This window comes from Cryptomeria japonica, chromosome 1, assembly GCF_030272615.1.
Source record: "Cryptomeria japonica chromosome 1, Sugi_1.0, whole genome shotgun sequence".
Lineage (NCBI taxonomy): Eukaryota > Viridiplantae > Streptophyta > Pinopsida > Cupressales > Cupressaceae > Cryptomeria > Cryptomeria japonica.
In genome coordinates, this window is record NC_081405.1 from 639,465,698 (window position 1) to 639,485,041 (window position 19,344).

The window sequence follows — 19,344 nt, forward strand, 5'->3', positions numbered from 1 at the left end:
GACCATGGTCTCCTCTTCTGATTGCTGTTTTTCCTTTCAGCAGTTGGCTTTTGTGATCAGGTCTGTAGCTAATGGGAGGGGCATGGCCAATGGGTGAGGTTGCATGTCTAGGGTGAGGTTGCATGTCTAGGGTGATGTTGCATGAACAAGAAATTAATCTGTGTTCTACTCTCAACAACCTATCTTAAAAATATATAAGCAATGAATTCATTGGATTAGAATGCTCAGTAAATTCAGACATCTATTTCAGTTAAATGTGTTGATCTTTTCTTGGGTGGATTTTATGCTCGTCAATAATTTCTTATTCTACTATTGGCTTTTCACTAACTTGGATGTTTGGCTGTATTATGACAGGGAAACTCTGGTGGACCATTGGTAAATCTTGATGGTGAAGTGGTTGGTGTGAACACATTGAAGTTACCTGGTGCTGATGGAATGGCATTTGCCATTCCTATAGATTCTGCCATAAAGATTGTTCAACAGTTCAATAAACATGGGTATTTTCATTGTCTTCGAGATGTTTCTCTGCATTTTATTTCTCACAAGTTAATTATTTTAGTTAGTTACTGGTTGTGGATAATTTATATGTAAGCTCCGCCAAATAATTTCTTTGTGGTAAACTGATTGTATATGGAAGGATTTTGTTGTTAATCAAGATAAACAAAAATGAAGTTGGGACAAAGAAAATTGTTGAATTTTATTGCTGGGAAATATGATTTTGTCTGAGAGCTGTCATTATAGTCCATAGGAATCATCCCAAGTCTTCACCACTTAAATAATTTGAAGAGAATTGAATAATTTGAAGTTACATCTGGAATCCATCTTACCACCTGTTGAAATGTAGTGAATCTTTGATGAGTAGCAAATTAAACTTTCTCAAACCAATCAAGGTCCACTTGGATAGTACAATCGTTTGGAGCTGTACTACATTAGCTAGCTTACCTGCAAACTTGCTACCAATTCTCCCTTTTGTGTTAGAAACACAACTCTATCCCCTCCTTGAAGTTAGCTAACAAAGGGGTTTAGGTTTTCATCCCGTATTTAGGTTTGTTTGTATTTTAAAATGTAATCCCCCCTTTGTAACTAGTTCAATATTTCGTTAGCCTATTCAGTGGGTTCCCGTAGGCTAATGTGTTAGGGTTAGCGAACTTTGGAGACAATTTATCTAGCGGGATGGTAGTATCAAAGGTTTAGTTGAACTTTGAAAGTTATTATGAGTGTAATGTTCTTTTCTAGAGTGATTTTGGGTGAGTTCTCCAATACTTTTTTTAGTAAGTTAGTTTCAAGTACCGACTAAGCCAATTGTATGGTTACTATTTTTAGATATGTTGGTGGGAGTTGTGGATATCAATATTTTGGTATTTAATATAGTCTAGTGATTTTGAATAAAATAGTAATAAATTAATATTTTATAAGGTTAAATTAAAGATCTATCTTTATTGTTATTTTAATATTTAATATAAGACTATTTGGAGCACCAATACTAAAGTAAAGTGCCAATATATAATAAAAGGGGCCTTTTGGAGACATGAACAACACTATATAATTATGATGATTTTATTTTACTGTTTTAAAAAAGCAAAGTAGAAGAGGCCAACCCCTTCTTGGAGGCTATAAAAAAGGAGAGTGGGAGTTCATTTGCGATATGCTGGATTTGATATTGCTTCTTGTTTAGGAGGAGATTTCTCTTCTCAAGGCTTGTGAGGATGAAATCCCTTACAGGCAACATTCTCTATGTTGTTGAAAGATACAATCTAGAGAATATCTTGGTGATTTCACACAAAGATCATAGATGGGCTTTAATAGAGTTTTGATATCTTCTTCATCTTCAATTTCCAAAGCTTCAGAGTGTTAGATAATATTCATCTTTGCTCCTAAAGGAGATTTCCAAAGACTATTGTATATTTGCTGGTCTGATTTCTATTGGGTGTACCTTTTAATGCTGGTCGTACCATTCAAGGAGGGAAGTGTTTGTTTGAATAGGAGGGTGCTAGGGTTTGAAGCTGGTTTGTAACTTCTTGGGTGGCATTTGGAGTGTTCTTGGCTATTTCTATCAACCAAGCAACCCTGGGACGATTTCTTGAAGTTTGGCATCCATTTCTATAGTGAAAATTAACATATTTTGTGAACCACTCAAGCCTTTTCATTGCTGCATTTTGTGGGTATGCTGGAAATAAATATGTAATGCTATTTTATGAACTGGGTTGCTCTTACTTTGGTGAAATATTGTATATTCAAATCAGAAATTAAATTTAGAATTTTCAACTTGGTTATTTTGTCTGTATTGTTAATTTTCTGAGTTGTTAGTTTGCTGCAAGTATTTCTTTATCTACACTTTATTTGCCATTCCAAAAGCATGGCTAAAAAAAAAAAAAAAATTAAAAAAAAGAGGCAAACAAGGCAACATATTATAGTGGTATCAAAGCAATCATCTTGGAGGGTACAATATGACAGAGCAATGATATGTCAAGTTGGGAACAATCACCTTTTCCACTACATTATCACAAGAATAGGTCTATTCCAAATTTGGTTGCAAAAGCATAGAGGATAGTATAGAGACAAAACATGGAGAATGTGGCTGACAAGAATGCAAGAAATCTAGGAGTAGAGAGATCTCTAGATTTGTTGGTTGCCTTAGAGTGCAACAAGCTGTAGAATAGAGAGCACAGCAGCAAAATCAGTGGTTAGAACTCTTAATTGAATTAATGGCTCAACAAATGGGAGTTGATATATAAGAAATAATGGTAGAGATAGATAGAAGCTGCAATAATTAAAAACAGGATTTACATGCTTCATATTTTTCATTCAAATACAAGCACATATATAGGAGTTTAATCTCCTACATAATAGGAGCCACTCCCTAATTATATGAGTTGGTCTACCAAATTGCACAACTATAATCTCTTGTATAACTATTAATATATATTATCCTATAACATTCTAACAAACCACACTAACAATCATAGATGGCCCACTCCCAGAGTACTCGACGAGTTTTAAAAACTCGCCGAGTTTTCAAGCTTTGCAAGTAAAACTGACTTTAACTCGCCGCTTTAACTCACCGAGTTTATGACAAAAACTCGCCGAGTTTTCAGCGAGTTTTTGTCCGAGACAAAAAAACTCGGCCGCAACAGCATAATAGACAAAAACGGCAAAAACATATTTTATTTCATCATTTAGCTTGGGTTTTTTGCTGAGAAGGGGGAAGAGTGACTCCAACACTCTTACAAGGTGATTTCCAACTATTCTTGCTAGAGCTGGGAAGAGGAAGTTTTAATTGTAATGATGTATTTACTTTTGGTTTTACAAAAGCTATTTACTATTTTGCTTCCAGGCTTCCAGCCATCAGCATTCCTCATGAGGATGCGATTTTGTAGATACTTTGCATTTAAATATATCTAGAATCAGCTTGTTTCTTTTGTGTTCTCATTTATTGGCTTATTGGATGCATCTTCTCATTAAATTTTGCAAAAAAATTGCATTTTTAATTAAATTTAAGTGTGTTTTTAAGTTGTCGAGTTTTTTTTCAGGCCTTGGCGAGTAGTTCATCTATGCTAACAATATTACATTCTAACAATAATTTAAAGTTGGTTGTCAACAACTTTATAGCTAACCTAATTACCTATGTGAACACTAATTGTCGACATAATATTGGTGAATGCTAATATGGGAGGCAATAATGGAGGCAAACATGGAGAGAACTCAGTCCATGGTGGTAATCCAAATCAACAAACTAGAACCATCAACTCAAGCCCTCTTATGCCTACCTTTCCACATAAGGCACCAACACAATTTGACAATGAACTTCAGATAACGGATTTGTAGGAACAGTTCAAACATGATTGGGAGAGTGGAGGTCTTGAGTTCTAGGCTGCTATATCATTGATGGACTATATTGATGTCAGGATGAGGCATAGACCCTGCATTGGCGATAGAGCAGAAACTATGATTTGCGAAGGAAGGTGGGACAATTGACTCTTATTATGATTGTTAAGGGAAGATTTCAGATTTAACTTGGGTTCACAAGGTAGATACCTATTTTCTGCTTGACCCTATGCTAGAGGAAGAGGCCATTAAGTATGCAGCAATACATTTTGATGGCATTGCACATGAGTGGTGGCATCATTGGATGATCACCATGGGGCATGACTAGATCACCTCCTACGCTAAGTTCACAAAGAGGTTAATTGAAAGGTTTGATAAGAAAGATCTGGAGTTACATTTTAAGGAATTGGTACAATTGAAGCAATGGGCTTCAATGGATACTAGAAGAACTTAGAACCATCATACCAACGAGGGTGTAGTCTGTTATCCGAAAGAGGTCTTATTTCAAGGAGGGTCACCAGGTTATCTTTTAATAATTTTTTTAACACATTCAACTAAGAACCGGATAATTTAGTGAATCCCTGATTGTGTTGATGCTCGAGTTTGTTTTTCTTAGTTGCTCGAGGAATTGTGATTACATTAACTATAGCTTTATTCTTCTACGACCCACTTGTGGAAGACGCACCTCCAAAGGTATCAGCATTAGAATTTAGAGTAGGATCTTCAAATTGAGCAGTGCAAAGATTGGAGAATTTTGGGTATCTATTCAAGGAGAGGTTCTCCCTCAGTGCCAACTATAGACTACCAATAAATATCCTCTGAAGGTCACCATCTGGCAGGGTGTAAGGGATCTCGGTAGATATAGATTGGTACCTTGATATGAACTTAGTCAATTTCTCATTCGGTCGTTTTTTGCAATGAACAAGGTTAGCAATAGTGACCTTGCTGCCAATGTTAGCTTGAAACCGTTTGAGAAATGCATCCATCAATTGATCAAAAGTTTGAATTGAATAATCTAGTAAAGAACTATACCATTCTAACGCAATCCCTTTGGGAGACTGAGAGAATAGTTTAAGTAGAACATGATCTTGACTATGATAATCATGCGGAGACTAAGAAAAGAATCAATGTGCAAGTGAGGATATCCATCACCATTATATCGATCATATTTTAGAGGCTCGACACCTTGGGGAAGGTAATCACTAAGGATTGTACTACAAGTGTGTTGCGATGGTAATATGGTGGAAGAGAGGGTTGATTAGCAGCATTTCTAAGATTAGTGAGCTGTTACTGAAGCTCTCCCATGTTCAGCAATATAGTATTAAGGATAGGATTGACAAGTAGGGGAGGTGGTAGATTATGCATGCTAGGGGAAACATTAGCATCGACACCAGCACGAACACTAGCATGAGGACTAGTACTTGGACCAGCACCAATGCTAGAAGCATGAGCTATGGATGTAGCAACAATAGAGCTAGAAGAAGGACCAATATACCCCAAGGGAGTCTGAGACATATTAATACTCGAAATGGTGCCACCAAATAAAGAATCATTTGTAGGATTTGTATCCACCATATGAACTAACACCCTAGGCATAGCACACAAATGACCAAGGACAAAAATGTTGAGTGGTTGTGATTTAGAGGTTTGCCATAGTCAAACCCCCACTTTGGTTTTTCCACCTCCATGGACAACCAAGATAGATAGATTGGAGAAATGATAATAGAAATGCAATAAAGAAAACAATAAATGATATGCTCAATCAAAGATGATGGAATGAACAATGCAATGGACAAGAGAGAAGAGGCTCCCCCTCAACATCAAAAACTTGGAGCTTGCAGGGGTGAGGGAAAGCATGAGTCTCTAAAGTCGTTGAAGCTTTATTGTGAACAACAATGGTGGTGATATATCCAACAAATGGAAGAAGCTGTGAAAAGTAGAGAGTATGAGAGTCCAAGAAAGTCTTTCGGATGCCAGAGATGTAACAAGAGAGCTTGAAAATTGCCAAAGAGAGGAGAAATGAAGCGAAATAGCAAGATAAAGGGGACTGGGAAGCGTCTTGATGCCGGTGGGTGTCAAAGGAGGCATTACACTACCAGAATTAGCAGGTGTAATGTCTCAATGACCACCTTTGGTTTGAATATTCGTAGGACGAATGTGCAGAGTGCAGACATCCCTGCAACTAACATGTGTCCATGAATAAATTAGTCCAAATGGTCGAGAAATTAGGCAAGACATATGAGGAAGTGAGCTAAGTGAGCAAGTTAAGTTGAAGTTCGATCATCATCTCTGATTCAGCTAAAGCAAAGGCATTATGCGACATGGAATTGCACAAGGTGCAATTTACAACGTTACATCAGCATCAAAAAAATTAGAAGAGTCCGATTCAAAGAGCAATAAAGAGGAAAATTCATTTGAAGAAGAGTCAAAGGATGATGGGACAATTGCACAACTCACTAGCGCTCAAAAGGCAATCACATTCAAGGTGAGAGGAGTAATACAAGGGTAGCTTATAGTTGCATTGATGGACACAGGAGCCACACACAATTTTATTGATGAAGGTTTTGTGGCTATGAGAGGCTTAGAAATGGAGGAATATAATGGGTTTAAGGTGATGGTAGTTGATGGGTACAAACTTCCTTGTACTCGTAAGATCTCTAATTTGAGTATACAATTAGGTGATTATGAGCTGAAATATGAATTCTATGTGGTTGATATGGAAGATAATGATGTTATCCTTGACATGACATGGATGTTGTCACTTGTGGAGTTTTTTTTTCAACCAGAGTTACAAGACTCGGACTCGGCACCTAGACTCGGCAAAAACTCATCCTAGACTCTATAATATCCCCTATTTATAAATGCTCTAGTTTTTGGCCAAAATCACAATCCCAAGTAAAACAAGAAATGGAATAGAGGAACATTAACTTAATCATAACACATCTCTAATTTATTGGAGAATTTCAACCATAGGGAAGCTAGAATAAGGTGAATTGATAGGGTGCCCTAGAGATCCTCTTCATGTAGATTCTTGGAATTATCATAAGAGCAGATATTTTGTAATGTCCCCTATTATATCATATTAATTGTATTGGATTAAAAATTTCATATTATATTATCAAAATCATATTATATTAACAATATTATACTATATTGTCAGCATCCTATTGTATTAACAATATTAAATTATATTAATAATATTAAGTTATATCGTACGATATTACTAGCAAGCCCTCATATTCATACCCGTAATGTTTCCCAAGCAAATGTGACTGCTGACAACTTTTTCTTTTCTTATTTCCTTAATTTTCTTTTCTTCCTGCCATACCTTGGCTGGTAATGTAGCTTTATATTATAGACTCTTTTTTTTATTTCTGAATTCTTAATTCAGACTACCCATTTGATTTCCTTTACTGATATTTATTCTTGTTTCCACTCAATAGTTAATTCATTTTCAACCTTTTTCTTCCCTATCACACATCCACTGTCTAAATTTTTTTTTTTAATTCCTATATTCCACACACTCCTTATCTCAAAATAACTTTCAGATATATCCATGTCTCCTTGGAGAGAGACATCCTTTATTAATGGTCATAGCTTTTTGTTGCCACCTTTTCCTTAATCGCAGCCTTTTGTCTTGATCAGTATTTCCTCTGTACAAATCACATCACTTCCAAATGAATTGTAATTTATTAGTTAACCACATATTAATCTTTTATTATCATAAAAGCATTAGCTTGGTCAACCACCCTATTAGACTGTTTGATTGCTGCATTTAATATTACTTCTATATGTAATTGCATCTTTTCACTTTATATGCTTTTTAATGTTTGGTTGCTGCATTTTCATTCGACCTTTGCCTTGTAAAGGAATTGCCAAATTTCATTATTTATTCGATTTCTTTGCATTTGGTGATATTCCATCCTAGCTTTCTTAAGTTGCTGCTTTATAACGGATGTCTAATCATATTAATTAGATATATTAAGTTGTTGCCTTTAGTCAAACAAATCTGTTCTTTGCAAGATTTCTTCGTATCGTCCCTTGTAATAAATACAACTCTAGCTTATCATTCCTTGTAATAAATACAACTTCGCTCTTAATGAAACTCGTCTATCAATATATTTTTTCTTTGAATATTTCAAGAATATTATTAGTAATAAATATTAATTAAATAATAATATTTAATAAATAAGTAAGTTTCAAATAATCATTCGATGGTAATTATTATATTAATTATTAATAATAATTGTTTCATTTAGGATATAGATAATGATCAAGGAGGGGACATGACAGACTTGGCAAATTGAAAAACCCAAGAAATTTAAAGATTTTTAATGATTTTAAACTTGTTTTATGTATTTTTTAATAAATAAATGTCAAGGACACAATAATCTCATCAAATAAAAGCTACTTTGAACACATACACAAGTTTACATTCATCACATAAATGTAAATGCAAATTTTAGGTTTGAGCTGAAGGAAATAAGCTAAACTAAATAACACGTTAGAAATACAAATAGTGTCAAATGTCTACAAAATTCATGGAATATGAAATCCATATCATCAAAAGTTCAAAACATATATCAACATAAAAGCTAGAGCCTAAAAGTCTAAGGCTCGGAGGAGCTAATATCAGTGATCACTCGACCCCGCAATCCAAGGCCCAATGCTCACACTCGCACTATCACTACTTCCAAATCCAGGAAATGGAGGCCGAGGATTTGAAGAAGCCTCTCCACCAATGGCTGCCATTTCTTCCAGTTGCTTCCTATTTAATTCATTTTTCTCTTCAAATTCCTCTAATAGAGCTTGCACTTCATGTAAAGCCTCAGGGTGTGCTCTTTTGCATGGTTTTGCATCATGGCATTTTATTTGTGCAATGTGATATTTCAACTAGTTAACAACTCCCCCATTATATTTTGTTTTGCAATAAATACATGTTACTTCTTTTTTTGTACCAGGGATGCCATGTTTCCAAGCCTTACCCTTTCTAACTAGGGCACCACTTCCACTACCGGTAGGCTAAGACATTATGCTGCAATATATTATAAGTGAAAAAAATCCGCATAATGTCTCTTATTCTAATTAATTTAAAACTTAAAAATAAATAATAGAAAGAAAAAACAAAACTAGGGTTTCAAGTTTCATATTTTTAACATCAATATAAAATAAAACAAATGTACAAAAAAATGGAAATATGAAAGTAAGAAAATAAAAAGATAACGAAAAGATGTAACTTACCTCTTTAAATTTGCTAAAACCTCTTCCAAATCCTTCTTTAACTCCTTTAAATGCTTGAATGCAAGCTACTAACTTGCACAAACAATCAACAATTGCAATCTCCTCTTCAATCTATCTGTTGGTCTGCTTTTTAGTGCTTCTATTTTTTTGCTCAAAACCCTCTTTTTCTCTCCTCGTGTTTGCAAACAAGAAAAATGACTTTTTAGGGTAAGAGTGAAAATATATTCACCATTTGTTTCACTGAAAACAAACACATTTTATTTTATGTTTTGCTTTTTTTATTCTTGTTGGGCGACAGAGTCTGGGCCAAACTCTGTGAGTCGTGTAATTGTTACCCGATTTTACTTCCATCTCAATTAGGTAGAGCTGAATAGTTATTGCAAGGAAAAGAGAAAGAGGTACACATTTTATTTTTGGCAATGGTTCGTTCTCATGCATACATTTATCGGATTGATTACATTATTGTGCAAGTTTGTAAAATAGAACGGATTTCATAAAAACTTTGCATATATATTGAAATTGATCCAAATAGTTTCAAGTGTATAGCTTCCCACACAAGTCGTGGGATTAACTTATTCTATGCTATATGAAAATAGAATATACATTTGATGAATGATAAAGTAAAAAGCATAAGAAGTGGATAGGGATCCATCATTGCCTGGAATGATGAACCCCGAAGGTCGCTTGTTAAATCCGGTCAAATTCTTCTGTGTTGCTACACTGTCCCTGGATACCTGCAAGTGAACATAAGAGAGATATTAGAGCTCGGGATCACTATACACATCTTATACATCAGCAAATGTATAATCCATCCTAATAGAGCATTGAACAAGTTATACATAAATCAGAGAATAGAAAAGGTAGAGCAATGTCATAAGATTGCCATAAGATCCTCAATGGAAGCTTCTAAGCTTCATTTTTTATCTAACATTGTTTGTTTCCTTGTGCAGATACAGATGAAATTATATCATTTGTTTTCATTCAGTGTTATTATTACAACATGTGGAGTAAATGGGCTCCCACAAGGGTTGAGCTCAGCATGTTGCAAATGTGTTTGAAAGTGATTGGATTCTTATTACTTCAGTATAACTCAATCAAGAAGGGGTTCGTTATTTACAATAGTAAATTATGAATCCACTAGTATAAATAACAAATCATTACCCAATGGAGTCACCCTGAAGCAAGAAGAATACAGTCACAGTCATGACCCTTCAAACATATTTCCAGTGATTAAGGCAGTGCCATGAAGAGGTAATGACAGTTTATAATGGCAAAAAGAATCGCAGTGAATATCCAATGATCGCTAAGAGGCTATTAAGACAGCAAGCTTCATTTAGGATCAATGTTGTAATCAAAGGATATAATACTATCTAGGACAGCCATTAGAGAGCAGTATTAAGTGGTAAAAGGGACCAAGTATCCATAGAGAAAGCTCATTCAAAGGGTGTTGATGTTCAATAACAAAGAGCAGAGATCAATAGGATGATTTGCAGTCTGAATCCAAAGAAATTTGATAGCCACAAAGCTCATTCATCCTCAACAATAGTACAATGCCAAATGACAATGGGTTGTAGATATGTGTTTACAACTTTACAATCACAAATCAGAAATATAGCAGCCCATCAAAAGGATCATTGTCACATAATTTTGCAGTTAATGGGTTTTTCAATTGTCATAGTATTGTTAAAGAGCCTCATAGCATTCAAACACAATGTGTAGCATTAAGGAAGCTTTCATTTTTGAAAAAATGCAGTCACATTCTTTCAAGCAGTCATAGACAAAGGCATTCACCTTGCAAGCATGCAGTAGTCACAAACATATCTAAGGTAGTGATGGATCACCAAAACAGTAGCAATATGAAATGCAAAGAAAAGTAATTCTTCAATGTTGTCAAGACCATAGGAAGTCTACTAAATGGTCCTTTGACTGTTAAAGGTGCAGAGAGTGTTGTTGAAAACAACTAAGGAGGAGAACAAGCCAATGCAAAGTATGAATTTGTTTAAAACTGTATGCAAATCTGGAGATAAATGCTGCAAGGTCATAGTGGACAACAAAAACATAAAGGTCATACAAAGAATAACATTATTGCTAGTGCATGGCAGCCAATGGATGGAGTTCGAATAGAAATAAATCACAAGGAGCCATGTCAATTTTAGAATTCAGAAACATATAGAATAGAAGCGATATTATCCAGTATTTTTCCAAGAGATTTTGCAAAGCCACGACATTCTAACCATGGCCGCCAAAAAGAACAAGTTAAAAAAATAGGGAAAATAAACAAAAAACAAAGAGTAGCATTTTTCACGTTTTTTACAGTCAAAGAAATGTTCAGAAATCGAGTTTTTTTTGGCTCACCTGTGGCGGCATAAACAATGGCGGCCCTGTTCTAGTCGAATTTCTTCGGCAAACCCTAGCTCGTGGCAGCTCTTAGTAAATTTCCAGAAAACCCAAGCAAGGTGGCCAAAGCAGAGCAAACATAATCAAAGAACAAAAACGACAAAGAAGATGCATCAAAACCTGTCAAAGGCCGTGGCCTTGGAGGCCCAAAATCTCATTCAAATCGAAAAAATGGAGGTCGTGACCTCAGTTTTGAGAATAAAAGCAACTCACCATGCATTATGCACAGAGAATCTGTATGGCGAATACCCAGAATCAATAAATCTGCAGATCGAATCCCCTTAGGAAACCTTCATGGCAGCAAGAGCAAAATGAAGAGTATTGAGTGCAAGGAGAAAATGAAGCGTTTTAGGGTTTCATTTCCTATTTCATCAATTATCGCCTAAGGCATTTTTTGCCTTTGCTTTTATTTTTTCTCTCTCCTCACGTTTTCCCCGTGAACTCTAGAGGGGTCGATGGTTATGTTGCATTGTTGAATGTGTAAGATTTTATTAAGTGATTTAATTTATTTATCACTTGATAAACTTTTGACAATGTAGTAAAATTTATTAAATGATTTATAATTTATCACTTAATAGACTTTAGTAATAATCAGTATTTATTAAGTGATAAATTATAAATCACTTAATTAATATTCGTTGTAAGGTTTTAATAAATGTAAATAATAAAAATATTTATTAAAGTGATTTATAAATTAATACTTTATTAAATATATTTCTTATTTATTTATTAATGTCTTGACTTAAAATGTGTAAATGAAATAAGAAAGGTATTTATTAAAGTGATAATTTATAAATCACTTTATTAGATGTTTATCTTATTTACATTTATTAAGAAGTCAGTGATATTTTTTGCATTTATGAGCGGTTGCAAGCCTGTTCAGAGATATTTAGGGGCCATTTAATGTGCGATTAAGAGCTTTTATGGTAGGAGATGGGGTGGCTTGACTTTTTTCTCAAGCCCATCCCCTTCTAGACTTGTTTTGGACCCTAAAAAATAGGCTTTTTGGGTGAATTCGACCAAGATGGTTAGGGTTTCCTATTTGGATACAGCTGAAAAGCATATATACCTTCAGACTTCTTTTGTAAGGGAGTTCTTTTCATTCACTGGATTATTGTAACTCATTTTCAGAGTTTTTTGTTGCAGAGAGTAGATTTGTAACTCATTTTTCCAGATTTGTATATCAGACTACCTTTTGAGATTAATAGATAAGTGTTTGCCTTCTCTTATTTTTGTCATATTGTATACACTTAGGTGATTTAACATTGCTATTTGTGAAGTTTCTCACTTCCTTGTAGTTTTTGTTTTATTATTATCTTTTGCAAAAATATTGTGTTTTGTTTTGCAGATTTTTATAAGTTGTATTGTGTTGTAGTTGTTCAAGTTGTGAAGTTTATTTCTCTTTCTTGAATCAGGTGCAGTAATAACCTTTTTGTAGAGTGTCTATGCAAGATATACAATTGGAGTTTGTGCAAGTTAGCTTATTGCTTAGTTGAAATCATGTCATTGTTGAAGCTAATTTTACAGATTTGGGTAGAACACTTTGGTGTATCACCCATTAGATTATAGTTTTAGTTCATGTAGTCTTTCTTACCCTTTACTCAACAAAGTCATTAGAATAGTCAAATTTAGGTGATAACTAGCTAGGAACCTTCCTTATCAGGAGATTCACTCCAAGTTTTAGGTGACCCACAACCTAGGAGTGTTACCATGTTCCTCTAAAGTACCAAGTTTTGCAACTTGGTGAGGGTGCAACTTTCAGAGATAATAGTAACTCTACTTATAACTTACAATGGTTGGAGATGAGGTTTGAACATCAAGGAAGGAAAGTAATACTTAGAGGACTTTCAAATGGAGGGCCTAGAATGGCACCGCTTACGAGGATGGAGTGGTTGATTAGACATAATCAGGTAGAGTGGGCAGTAGAGTGTCTCATCATGCTAGCATTTCTTGTAGCTACAGATCAAAAAAAGAGTAGTTACCATCTAGATATTCAAAAGTTGCTATCCAAGCATAATAAGGTATTTGGGAGTATCCCTCATGGAGTTCCACCTCACCATGCCGACATCCTAAGTTGCATAAGGATGAAATAAAAAAAGTGATTATGGAGTCATTGCAAATGGGGCACATAAGACCCAACAAGAGTCCATTTGCATTAGTAGTAGTTTTAGTGAAGAAAAAAGATGGAACAATGTGGATGCGTATTGATACATGGCACTGAAAAAAAGACAATTAAAAACGGGTATCTTTTTCCTCAGATAGATGATTTGATTGATAATTGTATGGTACTTGTTATTTTTCAAAGATATATTTGAGAAGACATTTTGAGTTTTGGGTGATGCCCTTTGGTTTAACAAATGCTCTAGCCAATTTCCAAAGTTGCATGAATCAGGTGTTCAGGAAATAGTAGAGGAAGTTTGTATTAATATTTTTCGATGATATCTTTAATATGACAATTTTGAAGCAACATAAATATTTTGAACCTCAATAGAGCATATATTGGAGATACTGGAATCTGATTGTTATATCCCAATGCACTCCCATATAGTAGCCTCAAACATAGTGACCTTCAATGCCTCCCAACAATGTCTTTTACCTAGTAAGACAAGTTATTGTGTCCAGAAGAGGGTAGTCAACAACTCCAATCTCCTTCACAAATCCATGGTAAGCAAGCTCATGCCAAAGGAAGTAAGGAGGGACCACACCCATGTAAGAAATACTCCATGCCGAAAAGGAAGGGTTTGACGCCCCAAAGAAGTGATTCACACCCTTGACAATTGCCCACTCTTGGAAAAGGAACTCATGCCACCAGAAGGAACATATTGGCTAGTAATGTAGAGGATAATGTAATGAGTCCCCACATGAACAAGAAGTCCAAAAAGTGCCAATGTCCAAGCAGCAACAACCCACATTGGAAGAATACTTTGAAGTGGCCAATATAAGCTAAGCCTAGCAAACACATCTGATAAAGAAGAGAGTCAATAGCATAGCAAAGTCACACTAGACTTAGTTCAAGTTTGATGCCCAACATAGGATGAAATTGATACAGTAAATACCTATAACAAATGCCCATGGCCTCATAAAGCTTCATGCTTTAATCATATATGGAATGGATACTCCAACCTTGGAAATAGCTATTGAATATTGCATTCGATTTCCTTTGCCAAATGCCATGTCAATATAATTAGGAACATATGCCTCAAGCAATATTTAATTTGACCCACTAAAATGAATTGCAAGGGAAATTAGTATTGGCGTCCAATAGTGTCATGACTTTTAATATATACAAATCCTCCAAAGAAGCGTCACACCCACCAAAAAATGAGGCGACTAAGTCACTAACTCTTACACCATAAGATAACTCTAGAATATCTGAAATGTCCCCCAGAATTTTTTTCAGATTTTTGACACATAAATTCACCCATTAGCGTTAGCACAATAAAATATAGAGAGCAATACAAATTGGCGGTTGGACAAGCCACTTCCACTTTCTAGTGGGATAAAAAAATACTGAAATTTAACAGCTATTTGGTGGTGTAACCAGCCAATTACAAATCCATAATAATTGAAGTAAAGAGACAATCACTCAACCACTTATTCAGCGGGAGGACTGAAAATGATAATAACAATCCACTCAACCGCTTATTCAGCGGGAGGATAGCAGTACAATGAAATAAGATAGGTTGTCAAGCCAGCCTCTTCCACTTATGCAGTGAGTCTAAGAGTTAATCACGAAAACTTGCTGTTAGTACTACTAACCAGCATTACAAAGGTAAATTTGAATGGCAAATCAAATGCTGATAACAAGTCTAACAGCTGCAAATAATAATTTGTTCCTTTCCCACAATACCAAGGAACTCACTCCCAAAAACCAACTCCAAACTCCAAATTCCACAATCTGATATACATGAACATCAAGCTGGAGAACTCAGACCAGCAACACTAAACTCCACAAATTCACTCCTAACTCACTCATAACCCAACCAAAAGATTTCAAAACATAGTCAAATGAACCCTAGACATGAGGCGACTCAGATAGAAATGAGAAATAGCAACAAACACTCAACAAACAATTAACACGCGACCCAAGGCACTCTCCAGCGTGGTATGGTTAGGGCATGAAGTTCGACTTGCTCTATTAAATCCAAATCAGCAAGAATAACCCAGCAAACCAACAATAGATGTCGCCTAGACTTAAGGAAGACAAGGATCTAGTACCCAAAATCAACAGAGATCCATGCATAGACTTATGAATAAATCACACCTACAGCCACATTGAAAACCCAACAACTTGCAATTCAAACACTCCTCAATGAACTCCATCTATTCTTCTGAGTAAAGAATAGTCTCACAGTCTCAACTAGTCACCATCTTTCAAGCAAGAAGCTAAGATTCAGCTAGGAGGTAAGCATTCCCCGAAGCAATCAATCAAAATTTCGGCAACACTTCGTTGCAAAATTCATGGATGCCAAAACAAGAGCCCAACACTCTTATTTATAACTTTTTTGGAGCTCCAAATTCAAATTCAACTCCCTCCAAATTGCCATGAAATGAAATGGCATTACACTTGGGTGTCCAAACTAAAATATCTTTTATTTGGCAAAAATCATATTTTTCCCCTAAGTGGCCGCCCAAATAATCAATCATAAAATATATTGTAAAGTCATAATCCTATTTAATGAAAATTACCTCCATGGGCGTCTAGACTTAGGTTATAAGTTGACAATTTAAATATCAAATCAGCCCCCTTTATGTCATACACATGTTACACCTAGGCCAAGGGGAAAATAATAAAGTATTAAAAAATACTTTAACTGTCATATACTGAATATTGCTCAAAATAATCTGAAGGCTGAAATCCTGAAAATTGCACTGCCAGACATAGCTTCGGAACTGGACCACAACAACCTGCCAAAAATAGCACTGTCAAAAACAGTACTTACTATAAATAGCATATTGCTAAAAATAGTAAGCATCTCCAAAGTGATTTTAACCCTATTTTGAGCAGTTGTCGTACTTACTAAAAATAGTAAATCAAGAAAAGGTCTTCAGATTCATTTGCATGTTACACCATCACGTAACTCTTTGAAAACCCAGAAAAACCCAGAGAAATAAACTGCCCTTGCCTCCTCTTACTAAAAATAGTAAGTTTGCCAAACTCCACTGCTTGCTATGCATGTACCATCATAAGCTTTCTAGAAAGCCAGAAGGAATCCAGAACCAAAACTGACATACTCCAACATGCAAGCCACCAAAAATGCTGAAACATCCTCTCAGAGGTAGGAAACCCTAATTTTTGCTTCCGACTAGCCTACGGGTCTCCGGAATAGGCTAATGATCAACTAAGCTAATTATTGCTGAGAAGGGGACATTACAATATCATATTTGCCCCAGATAATTAGAGAATCAAACATGGCACCTAAAATTATTCCTCAAAATTAATGTGCACTATAACCAAAACTTTGTAAATTCATCTCTGAAAGAGACTTCAGTAGTTTGATATACTTATCTATTAAAAACCTTCTATGAGATCTCTAGTCGAAACCTCCAACAAACTAAACAATAACGTGCAATGGTGAATTCTAAAATGAATCCACACCACGAATGGAATTGGGTTTTCATGCAACCCACCAAAACCCAAGGATTTCCATCGCAGGGCTTGCTAAACTGAAAGCTAGAAGTTCTCAGAGCTCTTTAGAAGAAAATAATGAACCAAGCATATCTAAAATGAGATTATCACTACTCTTTTATAACCCACTAAGGAAGCTTCTAGAAAAAAATTCAAATTTCCTCTTTTTAATATTTAACTTTAGCCTAGGAATTAATAAAGTGACTCTCTTATATTTTCCTATTGATATAAAGGCACTTAAAACAACCATGGTCCAACAATAAATTAATTAAATATGAATAATCCTGATAGACTTTGGAACATTCAATATTTAATTAAATAATTATTTTTATGACCTTTTCAAACGATTAAAATTAGTCATTAAATTTACTATATTTTCCAACAACATAATTTTAATTATTTAATTGTATTCTAAGGTCAAATAAAAGGGGACATTATAGTAGAGCTTAGTCATAAGGGTATTTTGTGCCCAAAACATCTATGGAGAACAAGTTTCATTGGAAGGTACAGTGTGGAACAAGGAGACACATAGAGAAGCAAATAAGCTATGCACAACTTTTTTGGTAATATTGTAACCTTCCCTTAAACGTGGCAAGGGATCCATATTAAGATCATTTGGTGATAACATTGATAGTTGTAGGGAAAATGTGGAAGGTGCTCTTTCCAAAGAGAGTTAAGTGGTAGGTTGCTCCAAGATGCTATTGCAAAGGGGATGCAAGTTAATTTGCCCCCACTTGGATTATTTATCAAATGTGGAACAATTAACTCCACCAATCCATTTAGGCAATTAAATTAATAACTGGAATTTGTAACTTGCAAGATATAAGACTTCAGTTTTTCTTGCCAGATGTTTTAGTGGATCTTCCTTGAATAGCTAGTGGGAAGAAAATAACCTCCACCTAGCTTGCTTATTATTCTTCAACTTTGAATCGATTAGGTTCTCACCTCAACCTCAAGTGTCACCCTCTCATCTCCATTTATCATCAAGGTGGAGCCTTAGGCACATTCTTCTAGTGCAAGCAAGGAGCCGGTGCCACAATTGAGTGCAACTAGATCCTCTACCTCCCAACTTGTCACTAGAATAGGGAAGAGGAAATTGTAAAAAGTTGTAGTTTTGAACTTGCCTAGATATCCAACTTATGATGATGATTTTCAGAATTAATCACTATAAATTTATAATAGTTATCAACTAGCAATTGTATCTGACTTCACATGATGATGCGATTTTGTACTCTATTTATATTCAAAAATCAAACTAATAGAAACACTTCTCCATGGTTTTTTAGACTCGTTTGATCCATTTTGTAATTGAATTTTGCAAAACAAAAAATTGTTTTGAAAGAAATCTAAGTACTTTTTTTTTTGAAGTTGCCAAGTTTTCTCGAGTTAGAAATTTTTGGCTTGAGAAGTATTCTCTAGTCCAAGTTTGCAAACTATGGATGAACCAATAAATAAAATTGAAATTAAATATCAGCTTCAAGGATCTTATTGGAGGAAAGAAGAGAAACAAGGAAACAAAACAATGCGAAGGAGGACTTGGATGCAAGAAACTTAGGAAATGGAGCTTAAAAGAGTTTAAATTCAATTTTAAAGCAATGTGCACCCTAATTTAAAAGAAAATGAACCTCGTCTATACTTAGACATAAATTGTCTCATTCCAACAAAAATGGAAATATACAAGGGAACAAAACCAAGAAAACAAATTGAGATTATTAAGGGAGATGAGTCCAAATAAAACTAGTCAAACGCATAGACCAACATTGCTTGGAAAACAACATGAAACCCCTACAGTAATCTAATTATAATACTAGTACTTGTTTGTGTCAATGAACCCTCATTGACCAATAATCATGATGATGATGATGACGATGACAATGATATTAATGATAATATAAATAACTACAATAAAAACAAATAATCCCCCAATAATTGTACTATTGGATTCAACTATCATCCTCTTAAGAGAGATCTTGTTAGATGGATACCTCCACAAGTGTGGACGTATACTAAAATTTGATGGCACTTCAAGGGGCAACCTAGGGCCCTCGAGAGCAAGATGCATAATTAGGGACTCCAATGTAAATTTGGTAAGGGCAGCATGTGATGTCCCCTATTAGAACGCTACCTATTTCCCAATGGTTACATACATAATTTAACATCATTATGTCTTAAACTAGGTTTTTGAGTTTAGAAGTATATATAATGCAATAAATAACTAATTAAATTTAGGGTTCACCCTCACTTCTTCCCTA

At 35.0% G+C, this 19,344-nt stretch overlaps 1 protein-coding gene across 2 annotated transcripts in view; it reads left to right on the forward strand.

Annotated features, from left to right (window-relative positions):
• The window catches only part of LOC131042466 (putative protease Do-like 14), a 256,834-nt gene that overhangs the window by 210,857 nt on the left and 26,633 nt on the right, over positions 1-19,344 (forward strand). For both annotated transcript variants that reach the window (XM_057975758.2, XM_057975759.2), the window contains exon 8: positions 355-497. In XM_057975758.2, coding sequence (XP_057831741.2) covers positions 355-497 — 143 coding nt within the window. The remainder of the gene's footprint in view (positions 1-354; positions 498-19,344) is intronic.